Here is an 18,541-nt window from a genome sequence, read left to right as displayed (position 1 = left end):
TCATCTAATCAAAATAAATTAATTTATTGATTTTAATTTATTTTTAAATAAATATAAAATAATAATTAAATAAATTGATGGCCTGACTTATTTTGATTGGAGCATGGAGGATCCGATTCGTGCTTTAGAGTGTACGAGTTTATATACCCGCACATTGTTGCGGGAGTTTTCTTTTGCCATTTGATAAATTAATAAAGTAATGAGCAATGAAACATTATATTTTTTTTATATCCATATAAAACACATAATAATATATTTTATGCTATATATATTATGTGCATAGAAATGTAAGCATCCAGAGTTCCACTTTGAGTACTCAATATTTTTTTTTACTTTTTACTTTATAAAAATTGAGATCAAATTATAAATTGTTTGATAAACTAATGTTCACAATTTAAATTTAGAAAATATATAAAATTATTTATTACATTTCTTTTAGCATTTTAACTAACATAATAAAATCTTTATTAGACACACATTATTTATATATATATATATATATATATATATATATATATATATATAAGTTAAAACTATTATAGTATTTAATATTTATGTACTCGATCGTTGACGCATTATGCATGCACATTAACACCATTATGCATCGAATTAAATATGTCGATCTCATTCTTCATCGTGATATTCTTAAATTATAGTACAAATACTATCCATTTGCATCTTTTATAAAATGAAAAATTGTATAAAATAGCCATTTGAAACTTATTGATTAGCAAAATAGCCAAAATTTCAACTTTTCTGCAAAGTAGCCAAATTTACGTTTTCAAAATTTTTTTTTACTGCCAAGATTAAAATTTTTGATGATTACTATAAGCAATTTATCACTTTCAAAAAAATTAATCTTGGGGTCAAATTTTTTTTGGAAATCAGATTGCTGCACATTTTGACTATTTCACTAAATTAAGATAAACCTTGGCTATTTTGCAAATTCATAACTTTAAATTGGCTATTTAACTACATCACCCTTTATAAAATTGTGCATAATTTTTTTTTTTTTTATCAAGATGAGAGATATACATGTTGATGCTTACATTTTGCACTCATGATATCTAAATTTAGGTGGAAGTAAAAATCGATATATTTTTATTGTAACATCGGTGTCACAACCAACAAAATAATATATTTTAAACACTCTTAAGTAAATATTTCAATTTCATTAACTACTAAGATATAACTTTGATAAAAAAAAAAAACATACATCATAGTAACTATTTCAATTTTATGTCCTAACTAAATTAATTAGATACTGTTATATAACAGTACCTTGAAAATTTTAGTAAAAATTTTCTATTGCAGGGTAATTAGTTTATTTATTTATTTAATGTTGTATCTAGCCAAAATTGGCCACCTCCTTTAAAATTCTAGCTCAACTATCACTTAAATTAGGTAACTAGCCCAATCCACTACCAAACAATATTTATTCCTATCTTACCCCTCATCAAATACACACCAAAATATTCGCCTCCGACTCTGAATCCTTCGATCCTCCGATATTGCGTCCAAACTCTCTGTCGATTTTGAATCATTGAATCCTCTGATATTGCCTCCGACCTCATTTTCCGCCACTTTCGAAGGCGACGAAGAGGTCTCCGTTCTCAGACTTGGAAAAAATGGAAAGTAAATATTATTTCCAATTCGATTAACCCATAGAACACCATAATCAAAACCCTAGCCCGTATCTCCGATCAATTCTCTGTTAGATTAACTATAAAATATGGTAAATATTATTTCCAATTCGATTAACCCATATAACACCATAACCGAAACTCTGAAACTTTAATGGTAAATAATATTTACAGTCCGGCCATTCGATAGTAAATATTATTCACTACTACAAATTAACATATTGGGTGCGGAAGGATATTAGGTGCGACATGTCGCACCTAAGCCCATATTAGGTGCGACATGTCGCACCGGATACTCATCTGGATGACTAAAAATTTCGCTAATGTTTAGTGGTATTCAGTGCGACACTGTCGCACCTAATATGAATTTGTCGCACCTAATACCTTTAGGTGCGACAAATGTCGCACCCAATGGGTTTCAAATTTAAACTTCCCTGCCGAATCCCTCTGAAATTTTTCGGATCTGGGATTTCATATTGGGTGCGACATTGTCGCACCCAATATGATTATTAGGTGCGACAAAGTCGCACCCAATATGAATTAGGGTTTTTAAACTCGAACTTCCTTCTTTTTTTTTCACTCATTCGCTCTATCTCTCTCTCTCTCTCTCAGCCAGCCCCGCCCCGCGCGCTCTCTCTCTCAGCCAGCCCCCCGCCTGGACCAGCCCGCCGCCCGCTCCGGTACGTCCTCTCTTTCTCTCTCTCTCTGTCTCTCTCTCTCTCTCTCTCTCCGTCTCACCGTCTCTCAATCTCACACACACTCTCTCTCTCTCTCAGCCAGCCCCCCGCCCTGCGCCCCGCCGGCCGTGACCAGCCTCCCCCGCCCCGCGCTCTCTCTCTCTCAGTCAGCCCCCCGCCCCGCGCCACGCCGGCCGTGACTAGCCTCCCCCGCCCCGCCGCCTGGACCAGCCCGCCACCCGCTCCGGTACGTCCCCCTCTCTCTATCTCCGTCTCACCGTCTCTCAATCTCACGCTCTCTCTCAGCCAGCCCACCGCCCCGCCGGCCGTAACCAGCTTCCCCCGCCCCGCCGCCGCCTACATCTCACTCTCTCTTTCTAATTTTTTTTTTAATTAAAATAACCTATTAGGTGCGACAAAGTCGCACCTGATATGAAATGACCCGCTTGGGCATTAGGTGCGACATGTCGCACCTAAAAGTGTCGCAGCTAAAGGTATACATATTAGGTGCGACATGTCGCACCTAATACCTTTAGATACGGACTATTAGGTGCGACTTTGTCGCACCTAAAGTCGCACCTAATAAACTATTAGGTGCGACTTTTGAGGTATTTGGTGTGACAATCGTCGCACCGGATGACGTTTTTTGTCCTAGTGATTTACCATTAAAAAAAGCAAAATATATGTCTCAAATTTGGCGAACGATTCCATGATTCAAATCCGATAATGAATAACTGAAAATTTTTTGGAATTAACAAACAAATAAGAACGAAGTTTTATGAAACCAAAGAACATAAACACATACACTGGACAAACAAAAACTAAGAAGGATTAAATGACTAACCTAGACAAACAGAAAATATAAGAACAATAGAAGAACAACTACGAAATCGACGATCCTAAACATCTATTCCAAATGAGTCGTCGAATATCCTGGTTGCAAATCGCATGATAATTTTAATGATAAATAATATTTACTATAGGGCATTTCGATAGTAAATATTATTCACCGTTCGAAAAAGCAAAATACATGTCTCCGATTTTGCGAACGATTCCATAATTCAAATCCGATGATAAATAACTTGAAAGATTTTGAAATTAACAAACAAATAAAAACGAAGTTATATGAAACCAAAGGTAATTTTAGAAGTATGAGTAATATGAGATATTATATTAAATAAATGGATACTTGGGCTATAATTTAAAAGTCTCATCTATAAGTAGGCTAATTGTTTATAAATCTTTTTTTTTATCACACGTAAAAATTACAGTTATATATTTATGATTTGAGGGATTTATTAGTAAATGTAGCAAACATATTTATTTAGATACGTATCCTAATTTATTACACGTTATAGCGCTGACTGGCCGTCAAATATATATATATATATATATATATATATATATATATATATATATATATATATATATTTGTCCAGACGGATTTATAATATTGGATTATCCCTATGTAGAGCTATAAATTATGCTTGACATATAATTAATTTAACCCACACACTGAAAAGCAGTTTACTAAAGTTTCATTTCGTATGTCTAATATATTTTTAATGCTTAAAATCTGAGAGAGAATAAATACTATTAACAAAAAAAGGAAAAAAACCATAAGTGGGCTGCTATTGGGGGAAGAGAGTAATTTTGACAATAATTTTTTGTGAAATCATATTAACTTAAAGAGTGTGAGTAGCAAATTTAAAATAAATTTGAAAGGGACAAAATAATATTTTACATTAATTACAATGGGCCATGGTAAGAAAAAATGTTAACAAACAAAAGTTATTTGGCGAGTAGACATAGACACATAGTGAGATTCGTTTTTTTTTTTTTTTTTTTTATCGAAGAGCTCATCTACTTTAATATAGTTGATAGTGGCACCCACTCGACAAATTTTAATCGGGAAAAAAGATAACGTACCCTATTTTACTATATATAGAATGAATCGCCTTAGAAAGAGGACATAAGAGTGCATGGCTGCCAAACTACTCACACTAACCCGTGATTTTATTATCTTTAATCAATTTGTATTTTATAAAGACGAGTTACGTATCAAAATGGTCTACCTTACCCTTTTTTTTTTTTTTTTTTTTTGTCTGCAATAGTTTATTACCTTCTTATTATATTCATCGTTCAAATCAAACTTCCGTTAAGTTTAACTAGTAACAATGTAACTGAAGTCATAAGTCCGTCATCGAACTAAAATATAAGAGCCACGCGCCCCAAGAAGATGAGAATAGGAGAAAGCAGAGCACTGAAATAAAAGGCAAACTCACAAAGACTTTTTTCTTTTCGAACAAATTCATAAAGATTTTGATGAGCCAGTGAATCTGATTGAAGCGAAGAAAAAAAAAATGAAGACTCCAAAAGTTGAAGTCGTCTCAGAATGTTTCATCGAACCCCAAACCTTTCCCCAAGAGTGGAATCAGCCTTTGCACTTGGGTCCCAGCGATTTGGCCATGCTCTCCGCTCACTACATCCAGAAAGGTCTCCTCTTCTCTAAACCATCTCAATCGCCGGCGAATGATTTCACGGCGGCTCTTGTCGAGAAGCTCAAGACCTCCCTCTCCGCCGCTCTCTCCCACTTCTACCCCCTCGCCGGCCGACTCAAGACCATCCACCGCCCAGACCCGCCGTCGATCGTGGTCTACGTGGAGTGCCGAGACAGCCCCGGAGCCAGGTTCATCCACGCAACCCTAGACATGACCGTATCGGATCTCCTCTCTCAGACCGACGTGCCTCCGGTGGTTCATTCCTTCTTCGACCACCACAAGGCCGTCAACCACGACGGCCACGAGACGAGCCTTCTCTCAGTCCAGGTCACGGAGCTCGCCGACGGAGTCTTCATCGGAACCTCCATGAACCACTGCCTCGGCGACGGAACATCCTACTGGAATTTCCTCAAATCCTGGTCCGAGATCTTCCGATCATCACGGCCAGTAATCTCGCGACCGCCGATCTTGAAACGGTGGACGGAAGTCCCCGCCGATGGCATCAGCCTCCCTTTCACTCGGCCCGAAGATTTCATCCTCCGATTCGAAGCCCCCGAGCTGAGAGTGAGATTCTTCCGCTTCTCACCCGAATCGGTGAAAAGCCTCAAAGCCAAGGCCAACGCCGAGTCCGGAATCACCGCGGAGATCTCGGCCCTCCAGGCTCTGTCGGCGCTGACGTGGCGGTGCATAACTCGGGCGCGGAGCCTCCCTCCGGACCGGACCACGAACTGCTCTCTGGCCGCGAGCGATCGGCCGAGGACGGTCCCGCCGATCCCCGAAAACTTCTTCGGAAATGCGATCAACGCCGTGACAGCGACGGCCGCGGCCGGGGAGTTGCTCAGCAGCAGCGGAGGGCTGGGGTTCGCTGCGGCGGCGGTGCACGGTGCGGTGGCGGGCTACGGCCACGTGGCGATCGGGGAGGCCTTGGAGAAGTGGCTACTTTCGCCGTACGTGTACCAGATGGGGCGGTATTTTGGGCCCGAGACTGTGTTTGTGGGGAGTTCGCCGAGGTTTGACATGTACGGGGTCGAGTTCGGGATGGGAAAGGCCGTGGCGGTTCTCGGCGGCTACGCCAATAAGTTCGACGGCAAGGTTTCGAGCTTTCCGGGAAGGGACGGTGGTGGGAGCGTTGACTTCGAGGTGTGTCTTCCACCGGAGACGATGAGTGCTCTCGAGTCCGACGCCGAGTTCATGGAAGCCGCTGGTTTGCCCTCAAGGTGATGATATCTTATCACCGTCTGTACTAGTAATTGGCGATGAGATTAGTATCTAGTTTTGTTTCGATCTTTTTGTGAAATCTCATATTTTAAGCTTTTAATAAAGCAAAAATTTGGAGTTCTAGTGACGCTAGTATATATATATGTATATATATATATATTGTTTTTTTTATAAAGTAGTAGTGAATGATTTTAGTTATGTGGTAGTTTTGATGCTTTAGTTTTTATGTGTGTTTTGGTGTGTTTTTGAATTTTAATATACTCTTTAAAATACAAATTATGGATATATATATATATATATATTGTATATAAATTATATATTATAACTGAGTTATGTATATATATGTTATATATATATAGTATATGATTATATATATTAATTATCTTTTTGTATATGTATATATATAATTATCATATATAGTATATGTATATATATGATTATATATATATATATGATTATGTAATATAATATATTATATTATATAAGGTATTATATAATATACATAGTAGTCACGTGTAATTAGGATTTATATATACGTATATATGTATAATAAAAGTAATAATAATTATTATTATTATTTTTTAAGAAGATAAGTAGGATTAGGGTTTGGGCTTTTAGGGTTTGGGTTTTTAGGGTTTAATTAAAACATATTTAAACATCCCCTCCTCTTCTTCTAACGCTTCTTCTCTGTTCTCCCTCCCCCACCCCTCTCTTGGTTTGAAAATTCGTAGCTCCTATTAGGTATGCTTTCTTTTCTCTCTGGTTCGGATTTTTTGAAAACGGTTTCTTAAAACGCTTTCCCTGGTTTCGAAAAAAAAAATTTTGCGTTGATTCTTTTTGGTAAAGTTAGGTTTATGTTTCTTCTATCTAAATCTTTAATCGAAAAATAGTTTTATGAAATATAGAATATTTTCCGATTATTTTCAAATCAGTGCACAGACCTGAGACCTATTCCCGATTTTCAGACTTTAAACGTTTACTGTGGATTCAACAAATTTAGTTTTGCGTTAATTCTTTTTAGAAAAGTTAGGTTTAAATGTTTTCTATCTAACCCTTTAATTGAAAAATATTTTTATCAAATACAGAATATTTTCTGATTATTTTTAAAACGGTGCGCATACAGTTTTTGACAAAAATTTAAAAGTTATATTTTAGCACTTCTTTTATTTTTAATAAATAGTTAAAAAATGATTTTGGCCGTGGTGCCTTTACAAAAAGTAATCCAAATTATGTTTTATATGTACTGGAATTTTGACAGAAGTTTTCTCATAGTTTTAATTTTTCACCGAAACCCTAATAGCCAAGGGTATTTTGGTAATTTCACGTTGAATGTCGTTTCTGAAAATTTCCAGAACCTACATTATGTCTTGAATCCTTTCCTTAGCTGATCCCCGGTAGCTTTTTATCTCAATTAGGTTCCAAGTCGTTTTGAGCGTCTTTTTCCTTTGACGATCTACGATCGTAACATTCGATATCCAGGTGAGAATAATCTCACTACAACACAGATTAGTTCAAAAATAAATATGATGATTTTTAATTCATGTTATAGTTTGTTTAAAGCTTTATATGTTGGAGTATGTTTTTCTTTTTGATTGTGTGATTTATTGTAGTAGTTAGATTTATGTTTGGTCTACTATGCAGCGTTAAGTTAAAGTAGATTTTTTAGAATGTACATGGTTTATATTTTTTTTAGTCATGTATTGTATGAGCATATGTTTGAATGTTTTTATGTACGTGTCATATCAGTATGTAATGTTATCTTCAAAGTGAAAAGATAGAGATAAGCAAGGGAGTCGTATCGCCTCGAGAGGTATTAAGGAGAAGTTCCCCGGGCCGAGACTCTAATGGGGAAATTTCTCGGGCCGAGGCCCTAATAAGTTTAAAAGATAGAGCAAAGTGTAGGACTTTATAACCCCCACGTCTTCGTATTTAAAGTGTACACTGAAATTGGTACGACTACCCTAGGGGCACCCCGAACTAAAAGTTGATAGAATCAAGAAAAAAAAAGATCAAGTCATCAATTAGTTTTAAGATACTAATAATATGTTCATGCATTGCATAACTCTTTTTATTTTGTGAGCTTTATATTATTCTCGCTGAGCGTAAGCTCATCTCTTCGAAAAAAATATACGTCTGTGTTGTAGGTAAACAACTTGCAAGGAACTGAGCAGGGTGGACTAGCGGCATCGATAGCGAGAGGGTTGGGTCATGGTTTTCATTCACGAATTAAGTCTTCCGCTACAAGTTATTAAGAAATAAAGTTTAAAGTTTTGTTTACGTTATTAAGAAATAAATCTTCCGCTACGAGTTTTTAAGAAACAAGTTTTAAAGGTTTTTATTTTCATTTACTTCGAAGTTTCAAAGAGTTTTATATTTTGGTTGAGATTTAGATTATGGATTATGTTTTAGTATATTTGCTATTATATTTTGTTTTAAATTCGTATTTTCAATTTTGGTTAAGTTCTTCTCATGAAGTGTTCATTATGCAATCTTCATATTTTTCTTAAATGTTTTTGTTTCTTTTTAAGATCTTCAAAATTTTAGATCGTGTTGATTCGATGTGTTTTAAAAAAAAAATTCCTCCAAGTTTTCTAAAGAATTTTCTTAAGTTTTTAATAAGTAAGATAAGTAAGACGGTCCGAAAAGTCGGGTCGTCACACTTTTCAAGTAACGCGATCAATAAAATAGGGGAGAGAAAATTTGGAGGGAGAAGTAAGATCAAGTAACAAGCTATGGTTAATGCAAAAGGGTTACAACGTTGGACCGAATCAGTTATGAACTCGAGTTAACAATGCTCAAACTAGAAATAAACATAAATGAGATAAGATAAACAAAAAATTGGCCAAATAAGCCTTACAAACACTGGCTATTGCGTTTTAGCCAACATTTGATTAATTATTTGTAAATAGCCAATACGCCTACGTGGCAGGATATTAACTGTTTTTTTGTTACTTATTTGCCCTTATTAATTATAGTGACTCATTATATATGCGGCAGTTTTTTTAAAATTTAAAAATAAACTGAACGGGAAAGTAGTTATATTGGACGTGTGTTTTGGTTCATTAAAATCGCAGTAATTAATGACGCTGGTTTGTTTTAAAAGGGTAATATAGCAGTTATTGTATTCCCGAAAAAATTGGTTTGGTTTGAGAAAATTTTGCGAGAAGTTATTGAGAATTAGTTTCCATATTTCGACAGAATAAATTGTAGATAGTATCTTAATATATTTATCATTTATAGACTTTATTTGATTCATAATGGGCGAAAATATTGCATTCATTTGGCCGCCAATTTTATTTTAAATCTTTTAGTATACAATTTACAAGAGCATATTTACAATAGCATATTTACTTGTTTTATACAACACCTGTTTATTAACTTATTAACAACATATTTACAAGAGCATATTTACTTGTTTTATACAATTTACAGATATGCATCTACATTACAACACCTGTTAATTTACAAAGTATGAGCTGTATACAGAATTAGCGTACTAGTTAAAAGACAGAACATTGTAAATAACCACAATTTTGAACATATCTTTGGCTCCTTTATTTTACGACGAGATGTCTTGATTTCTTTTTCATATTTGTCAGCCGCAGTCGCCTTCGTCTTTGCCGGAGATTTCCTTGTCATTTTCTTAAATCTGTTCTTCACACATGATTAACCATCATGACATTTAACTATAAATTTGTTTGGAGAACCCCAAACTTTCTGCATCGCACACTTTTTTAATCTTCAAATCTATATAAACAGATTTGGAAAAAAAAATAAACACTACTACAAATTTGGTTTTCTGATGCGCATGACTATCAGGTGCGACTAGTCGCACCTAAAAGTCGCATCTAAATGACTTTCGGGTGCGACTAGGCGCACCAGATTCTCAACCCAAAGTATAAAAAATTTCGCTAAATTTTTTTTTGCTTTTGAGTATCAAGTGCGACTAGTCGCATCTGATAGTTTAAAATTACTATCAGGTGCAACAAAGTCGCACCTGATTGTTTAAAATTTTAACCGGGCCAATTCTCCCCCTCATTTTTTCATTCAGTTTTAAAAACAAGGACCACCAGATGATAAAAGAACAAGGAAAAAAAAAACGCAGAAGAGAGAGGTAGAGGGAGATCAGAAGTGAAAGAGAGAGAGAGAGCTCGGGGAAGAAGAAACGAAGACCGGATCTTGGTTTCGAGGTAAGTGTACGTTCGTCATCTTCTCCATCTTGTCTACTTCTTTGCTCTTCATCTTCAAAACTCATACATGAAGATCAAGGGTTTGAATCTCTTTCTTTATCTATCTCTCGGTTTTTCTGTCCTTGAAGCTTCTCGGAGTGGTACAAGGTCGAAGGAGAAGGATTTACCATCTTCAATTCAAGGTGAGGAATTGATTTTTTTCCCAAATTTTGAATCCGAAAATTAGGGTTCTTATTTTTGAATTGGGGCTTTCCTTCTGCGAGCTGTTTTGATGTGTTTTTTATGTGATTGGACTCGAATTCTTGGTGGTTGTAATTGGATTAATGATGAGTTGTGATGATTTCTCGAATTTTCGTTTGATTTGATAAACTGTTTGAAGAGCCTCTGTAAACGGACGTAGACAGTCCGATATGGTCTGAGATAATTTTTGTGGATATTTTTCATGGATAGTAGACTGTATGAGCTTTCTAAAATGACCAAGAACATGTAAATCCATGGAGTATTGAATGAGTTATGAATTTCCAAAGTTTGTGTTTCGCAGCAGTAAAACGAGATTTCCAGAATTGTAACAGTGAATTACGGGCTGTTTTTGAGATAGCTATTCTTGTCGTATATATGCTTGTAATATCTCGTTAGAAAGCTACATGAGTCTACTTTCATTTGCCGCTAGAATCAATCGATTTCAAGTTTTGTAGCTCGAGTTATGATGGCTTAAGCGCTAGTGGGTCATTGTGATTAGTTTTCAAGTTTTGTAGCTCGATTTCAAGTTTTCAAGTTTCATTTGCCGTGCGCTCGCCTCGTCCCGAGTCTCTGCAGGTTACTGTTTAGTTTAGAATTTTTGATTAGTTTGTGAAATTGTGAAATAGTAATATGTTTAGTTTAGTTTAGTTTGTGAAATTGTAATTAGTTTAGTTTGTGATATACTAATATGTTTAGGTTAATGTTTAGTTTAAATTAGGGTTCTTATTTTTGAATTGGGGCTTTCCTTTTCCGAGCTGTTTTGAAGTGTTTTTTATGTGATTGGACTCGAATTCTTGGTGGTTGTAATTGGATTAATGATGAGTTGTGATGATTTCTCGAATTTTCGTTTGGTTTGATAAACTGTTTGAAGAGCCTCTGTAAACGGACGTAGACAGTCCGATATGGTCTGAGATAATTTTTTTGGATATTTTTCATGGATAGTAGACTGTATGAGCTTTCTAAAATGACCAAGAACATGTAAATCCATGGAGTATTGAATGAGTTATGAATTTCCAAAGTTTGTGTTTCGCAGCAGTAAAACGAGATTTCCAGAATTGTAACAGTGAATTACGGGCTGTTTTTGAGATAGCTATTCTTGTCGTATATATGCTTGTAATATCTCGTTAGAAAGCTACATGAGTCTACTTTCATTTGCCGCTAGAATCAATCGATTTCAAGTTTTGTAGCTCGAGTTATGATGGCTTAAGCGCTAGTGGGTCATTGTGATTAGTTTTCAAGTTTTGTAGCTCGATTTCAAGTTTTCAAGTTTCATTTGCCGTGCGCTCGCCTCGTCCCGAGTCTCTGCAGGTTACTGTTTAGTTTAGAATTTTTGATTAGTTTGTGAAATTGTGAAATAGTAATATGTTTAGTTTAGTTTAGTTTGTGAAATTGTAATTAGTTTAGTTTGTGATATACTAATATGTTTAGGTTAATGTTTAGTTTAAATTAGGGTTCTTATTTTTGAATTGGGGCTTTCCTTTTCCGAGCTGTTTTGAAGTGTTTTTTATGTGATTGGACTCGAATTCTTGGTGGTTGTAATTGGATTAATGATGAGTTGTGATGATTTCTCGAATTTTCGTTTGGTTTGATAAACTGTTTGAAGAGCCTCTGTAAACGGACGTAGACAGTCCGATATGGTCTGAGATAATTTTTTTGGATATTTTTCATGGATAGTAGACTGTATGAGCTTTCTAAAATGACCAAGAACATGTAAATCCATGGAGTATTGAATGAGTTATGAATTTCCAAAGTTTGTGTTTCGCAGCAGTAAAACGAGATTTCCAGAATTGTAACAGTGAATTACGGGCTGTTTTTGAGATAGCTATTCTTGTCGTATATATGCTTGTAATATCTCGTTAGAAAGCTACATGAGTCTACTTTCATTTGCCGCTAGAATCAATCGATTTCAAGTTTTGTATCTCGAGTTATGATGGCTTAAGCGCTAGTGGGTCATTGTGATTAGTTTTCAAGTTTTGTAGCTCGATTTCAAGTTTTCAAGTTTCATTTGCCGTGCGCTCGCCTCGTCCCGAGTCTCTGCAGGTTACTGTTTAGTTTAGAATTTGTGATTAGTTTATCAATTAGGAATTGTAATTAGTTAATTAGTTAATTGATTAGTAATTGTAATAATGTGATTAGTTTAAATTTGTTTTTGTTTTAATTAGTTTTGATATATTGTAATTTATCAATTAGGAATTGTAATTAGTTAATGAAATTAAAATTAAGATATATATATTGTAATTTATCAATTAGGAATATAATGAAATTAGTTTTGATTAGTTTTAATATGCTGATTATATATTGTAATATGTAATCAGCATATTAATTTTTTTTTTTTAAAGATAAAGAGCATTAGGTGCGACTAGTCGCACCTGATAGTCAAGACTTTCAGGTGCGACTAGTCGCACCTGATAGTATAGGACTTTCAGGTGCGACTTGTCGCACCTGATAATCAAGAGGATTATCAGGTGCGGACTTTCGGGTGCAACTTTGTCGCATCTAAAGTCGTACCTGAAAGTACTTTCAGGTGCGACTTTTGCACTTCCAGGTGCGAAAAAAGTCGCACCTGATGCTATATTTTGTACTAGTGAAAACTTAACATCTATTCAATATTTTCGGGATTTTAATAGAATAGATAACATGCAAACCTATTTACCAATCTAGTTATTTGGATTAAGATACACAGCGTCATATCTTCATACCGACTGAAAATATTATTAACACTTTTTCTCTTTACATATTTACTGTTTTCTCATTTCATTTCAAAAATCGGTCATCAATGTCCGAAAAAACAGATATCTAAAGTTTGGATATTACCTTTTTTCGCCGTCGGTTTGATGATATTTTCAAAAGAAGAAGATTTGTCGCTGTAGAAACCAGAGCTCGCGTTTAATTTTAATGGGTTTCAATTTGGGGATTTCGTGTTTCTATTCGCGTTTGTAGCAGAGTGAAGATTTCGTGTATTATTGGTATTAATTACAGAACGTAATGATGGCCTCGATAACCGCGGTAGTTATTATCCGAAATTTTGCATTAATTAATTTTATTTCGTGAGCGAATGGGCGGGAACGGTTGGGTGGGAGGCTATTTTGGTATTTTTATTCGTGTAAATAAATTGGGCTGGCTATTAACCCAAAATTAACAGAATGTTGACTAAATCCAAAACTGCCTAAATATGGGAGGCTATTTAGCTATATTACCCTAAGATAAAATACAAATGACACGCGATTTATAAACGAGGTCCATCATGAGTGGTTAATCTTCAGAACTCATCAGAATAAGCCAGTCTTGTTCTTGTATCATATCTAGTGCGATTGTATTTCGGGGCTTCTATTCATTTGTTGTTTCATGCTTGTTATTTAAGAAACAACAATATACATAATGCATCATTTGGATACCTTGCATTCAATCTAGAACTCTATACTGAAAGAAATTAACCAAAGAACTCGATCGACTAGAGCATACATTTTAAAAGCCAAGATAAAAGTAAGTTGAGAACAATTCAACAACATTAATGGCATTCGTGGTACCGACATTTCAAGATACTGTTCGGATGCGAATTTCAAGAATTCAATGAAAGTAAGTGCATGGCAGTTGATACGTGAATTGTCGATCCTAGTTACAAAATCTTTTGAATATATTAACGATCTTTTATCATTTATCATTTATCCTCACTTGTTATTTTAGGAAAGATAGTTCCATCTTTCGGAAAATTAAGCTCACTCTCTTTAATTTGATATTTTAAACTAGCTACATACATGTTATCAATATTAGTCCAATTGTCCCGGGTGGTAGATATTTAAAAGCTTATCATTCATATTATTGTTGGATTAATTATATGAATTCCCCTTGAACTTGATTTGTAAGAAACCGACAATGAAGAAGAAGAAAACACAAACATTTAACTGGCCTACATCCAGTCTTCTTGACTGAGTTCTGGTCTTTCACTATCAGTGGATCAAGTTTTGATCTTTGAATACTATCTCTCAAATTTTAATATAGTTGATAGTGGGACCCACTCGACAAATTTTAATCGGGAAAAAAGATAACGTACCCTATTTTACTATATATAGAATGAATCGCCTTAGAAAGAGGACATAAGAGTGCATGGCTGCCAAACTACTCACACTAACCCGTGATTTTATTATCTTTAATCAATTTGTATTTTATAAAGACGAGTTACGTATCAAAATGGTCTACCTTACCCTTTTTTTTTTTTTTTTTTTTGTCTGCAATGGTTTATTACCTTCTTATTATATTCATCGTTCAAATCAAACTTCCGTTAAGTTTAACTAGTAACAATGTAACTGAAGTCATAAGTCCGTCATCGAACTAAAATATAAGAGCCACGCGTCCCAAGAAGATGAGAATAGGAGAAAGCAGAGCACTGAAATAAAAGGCAAACTCACAAAGACTTTTTTCTTTTCGAACAAATTCATAAAGATTTTGATGAGCCAGTGAATCTGATTGAAGCGAAGAAAAAAAATGAAGACTCCAAAAGTTGAAGTCGTCTCAGAATGTTTCATCGGACCCCAAACCTTTCCCCAAGAGTGGAATCAGCCTTTGCACTTGGGTCCCAGCGATTTGGCCATGCTCTCCGCTCACTACATCCAGAAAGGTCTCCTCTTCTCTAAACCATCTCAATCGCCGGCGAACGATTTCACGGCGGCTCTTGTCGAGGAGCTCAAGACCTCCCTCTCTGCCGCTCTCTCCCACTTCTACCCCCTCGCCGGCCGACTCAAGACCGTCCACCGCCCAGACCCGCCGTCGATCGTGGTCTACGTGGAGTGCCGAGACAGCCCCGGCGCCAGGTTCATCCACGCAACCCTAGACATGACCGTATCGGATCTCCTCTCTCAGACCGACGTGCCTCCGGTGGTTCATTCCTTCTTCGACCACTACAAGGCCGTCAACCACGACGGCCACGAGACGAGCCTTCTCTCAGTCCAGGTCACGGAGCTCGCCGACGGAGTCTTCATCGGAACCTCCATGAACCACTGCCTCGGCGACGGAACATCCTACTGGAATTTTCTCAAATCCTGGTCCGAGATCTTCCGATCATCTCGGTCAGTAATCTCGCGCCAGCCGATCTTGAAACGGTGGACGGAAGTCCCCGCCGATGGCATCAGCCTCCCTTTCACTCGGCCCGAAGATTTCATCCTCCGATTCGAAGCCCCCGAGCTGAGAGTGAGATTCTTCCGCTTCTCACCCGAATCGGTGAAAAGCCTCAAAGCCAAGGCCAACGCCGAGTCCGGAATCGCCGCGGAGATCTCGGCCCTCCAGGCTCTGTCGGCGCTGACGTGGCGGTGCATAACTCGGGCGCGGAGCCTCCCTCCGGACCGGACCACGAACTGCTCTCTGGCCGCGAGCGATCGGCCGAGGACGGTCCCGCCGATCCCCGAAAACTTCTTCGGAAATGCGATCAACGCCGTGACAGCGACGGCCGCGGCCGGGGAGTTGCTCAGCAGCAGCGGAGGGCTGGGGTTCGCTGCGGCGGCGGTGCACGGTGCGGTGGCGGGCTACGGCCACGTGGCGATCGGGGAGGCCTTGGAGAAGTGGCTACTTTCGCCGTACGTGTACCAGATGGGGCGGTATTTTGGGCCCGAGACTGTGTTTGTGGGGAGTTCGCCGAGGTTTGACATGTACGGGGTCGAGTTCGGGATGGGAAAGGCCGTGGCGGTTCTCGGCGGCTACGCCAATAAGTTCGACGGCAAGGTTTCGAGCTTTCCGGGAAGGGACGGTGGTGGGAGCGTTGACTTCGAGGTGTGTCTTCCACCGGAGACGATGAGTGCTCTCGAGTCCGACGCCGAGTTCATGGAAGCCGCTGGTTTGCCCTCAAGGTGATGATATCTTATCACCGTCTGTACTAGTAATTGGCGATGAGATTAGTTTCTAGTTTTGTTTCGATCTTTTTGTGAAATCAAATTTTAAGCTTTATTAAAAAGCAAAAATTTGGAGTTCGAGTGACGCTAGTATATATATATGTATATATTGTTTTTTTTATAAAGTAGTAGTGAAAAATTTTAGTTATGTGGTAGTTTTGATACTTTAGTTTTTATGTGTGTTTTGGTGTGTTTTTGAATTTTAATATACTCTTTAAAATACAAATTATGGATATATATATTGTATATAAATTATATATTATAACTGAGTTATGTATATATATGTTATATATATAGTATATGATTATATATATTAATTATTTTTTTATATGTATATATATAATTATCATATATAGTATATGTATATATATATGATTATGTAAAATAATATATTATATTATATAAGGTACATAGTAGTCACTTGTAATTAGGATTTATATATACGTATATATGTATAATAAAAGTAATAATAATAATTATTATTATTTTTTAAGAAGATAAGTATGATTAGGTTTGAGCTTTTAGGGTTTGGGTTTTTAGGGTTTAATTAAAACATATTTAAACATACCCTCCTCTTCTTCTAACGCTTCTTCTCTGTTCTCTCTCTCTCACCCCTCTCTTGGTTTGAAAATTCGTAGCTCCTATTAGGTATGCTTTCTTTTCTCTCTGGTTCGGATTTTTTGAAAACGATTTCTTAAAACGCTTACCCTGGTTTCGAAAAAATTGTTTTTGCGTTGATTCTTTTTGGTAAAGTTAGGTTTATGTTTCTTCTATCTAAATCTTTAATCGAAAAATATTTTTATGAAATATAGAATATTTTCCGATTTTTTTCAAATCAGTGCACATACCAGAGACCTATTCCCGATTTTCAGACTTTAAACGCTTACTGTGGATTCAACAAATTTAGTTTTGCGTTAATTCTTTTTAGAAAAGTTAGGTTTAAATGTCTTCTATCTAACTCTTTAATCGAAAAATATTTTTATCAAATACAGAATATTTTCTGATTATTTTCAAAACGGTGCGCAGACAGTTTTTGACAAAAATTTAAAAGTTAGATTTTAGCACTTCTTTTATTTTTAATAAATAGTTCAAAAAATGATTTTGGCCGTGGTGCCTTTACAAAAAGTAATCCAAATTATGTTTTATATGTACTGGAATTTTTACAGAAGTTTTCTCAGAGTTTTAATTTTTCACCGAAACCCTAATAACCAATGGTATTTTGGTAATTTCAAGTTGAATGTCGTTTCTGAAAATTTCCAGAACCTACAGTATGTCTTGAATCCTTTCCTTAGCTGATCTCCGGTAGCTTTTTATCCCAATTAGGTTCCTAGTCGTTTTGAGCGTCTTTTTCCTTCGACGATCTACGATCGTAACCTTCGATATCCAGGTGAGAATAATCTCACTACAACACAGATTAGTTCAAAAATAAATATGATGATTTTTAATTCATGTTATAGTTTGTTTAAAGCTTTATATGTTGGAATATGTTTTTCTTTTTTATTGTGTGATTTATTGTAGTAGTTAGATTTATGTTTGGTCTACTATGCAGCGTTAAGTTAAAGTAGATTTTTGAGAATGTACATGGTTTATATTTTTTTTAGTCATGTATTGTATGAGCATATGTTTGAAAGTTTTTATGTACGTGTCATATCAGTATGTAATGTTATCTTCAAAGTGAAAAGATAGAGATAAGCAAGGGAGTCGTATCGCCTCGAGAGGTATTAAGGAGAAGTTCCCCAGGCCGAGACTCTAATGGGGAAATTTCTCGGGCCGAGGCCCTAATAAGTTTAAAAGATAGAGCGAAGTGTGGGACTTTATAACCCCCACGTCTTCGTATCTAAAGTGTACACTGAAATTGGTACGACTACCCTAGGGGCACCCCGAACTAAAAGTTGATAGAATCAAGAAAAAAAGATCAAGTCATCAATTAGTTTTAAGATACTAATAATATGTTCATGCATTGCATTACTCTTTTTATTTTGTGAGCTTTATATTATTCTCGCTGAGCGTAAGCTCATCTCTTCGAAAAAAATATACGTCTGTGTTGTAGGTAAACAACTTGCAAGGAACTGAGCAGGGTGGACTAGCGGCATCGATAGCGAGAGGGTTGGGTCATGGTTTCCATTCACGAATTAAGTCTTCCGCTACAAGTTATTAAGAAATAAAGTTTAAAGTTTTGTTTACGTTATTAAG

General features: G+C 36.3%; 2 protein-coding genes across 5 annotated transcripts; both read left to right on the top strand.

The window, feature by feature from the left end:
- The first annotated feature begins 4,521 nt into the window (after positions 1 to 4,521).
- Positions 4,522 to 8,462, top strand: LOC149389200 (putative acetyltransferase At3g50280). Of its 2 annotated transcripts, none has more exons than XM_089624824.1 (2): positions 4,522 to 6,025; positions 8,184 to 8,462. In XM_089624824.1, the coding sequence occupies exons 1-2, from the start codon at positions 4,684 to 4,686 to the stop codon at positions 8,204 to 8,206; spliced, it is 1,365 nt and encodes a 454-aa protein (XP_089480950.1). In that variant the 5' UTR covers positions 4,522 to 4,683; the 3' UTR covers positions 8,207 to 8,462. The 2 variants fall into 2 exon arrangements, with proteins under 2 accessions (XP_089480950.1, XP_089480951.1); XM_089624825.1 differs by having other exon boundaries at positions 4,523 to 6,038.
- Positions 8,463 to 14,819: 6,357 nt separating this feature from the next.
- On the top strand, positions 14,820 to 18,541 carry LOC149389199 (putative acetyltransferase At3g50280). Of its 3 annotated transcripts, XM_089621758.1 has the most exons (3): positions 14,820 to 16,306; positions 17,672 to 17,735; positions 18,399 to 18,541. In XM_089621758.1, exons 1-3 carry the CDS (start codon positions 14,952 to 14,954, stop codon positions 18,504 to 18,506), a joined length of 1,527 nt encoding a protein of 508 aa, XP_089477884.1. In that variant the 5' UTR covers positions 14,820 to 14,951; the 3' UTR covers positions 18,507 to 18,541. The 3 variants fall into 3 exon arrangements, with proteins under 3 accessions (XP_089477884.1, XP_089477885.1, XP_089477886.1); XM_089621759.1 differs by lacking the exon at positions 17,672 to 17,735 and having other exon boundaries at positions 14,820 to 16,293; XM_089621760.1 differs by lacking the exon at positions 17,672 to 17,735 and having other exon boundaries at positions 18,399 to 18,533.

Source organism: Urtica dioica, chromosome 8 (genome assembly GCF_054948205.1).
Source record: "Urtica dioica subsp. dioica isolate 48M chromosome 8, U.dioica_male_clone48M_v1_H2, whole genome shotgun sequence".
Taxonomy (NCBI): Eukaryota; Viridiplantae; Streptophyta; class Magnoliopsida; order Rosales; family Urticaceae; genus Urtica; species Urtica dioica.
This window is presented reverse-complemented; position numbering and strand designations above follow the sequence as displayed.

Excerpts from the sequence above, each read along its gene's own strand:
- LOC149389200 (XM_089624824.1), top strand. The coding sequence starts at position 4,684 with ATGAAGACTCCAAAAGTTGAAGTCGTCTCAGAATGTTTCATCGAACCC. Across the intron at positions 6,026-8,183 it reads CGAGTTCATGGAAGCCGCTG|GTAAACAACTTGCAAGGAAC; the intron begins GTTTGCCCTCAA and ends TCTGTGTTGTAG.
- LOC149389199 (XM_089621758.1), top strand. The coding sequence starts at position 14,952 with ATGAAGACTCCAAAAGTTGAAGTCGTCTCAGAATGTTTCATCGGACCC. Across the intron at positions 16,307-17,671 it reads GCCGCTGGTTTGCCCTCAAG|GTTCCTAGTCGTTTTGAGCG; the intron begins GTGATGATATCT and ends TATCCCAATTAG. Across the intron at positions 17,736-18,398 it reads TCGTAACCTTCGATATCCAG|GTAAACAACTTGCAAGGAAC; the intron begins GTGAGAATAATC and ends TCTGTGTTGTAG.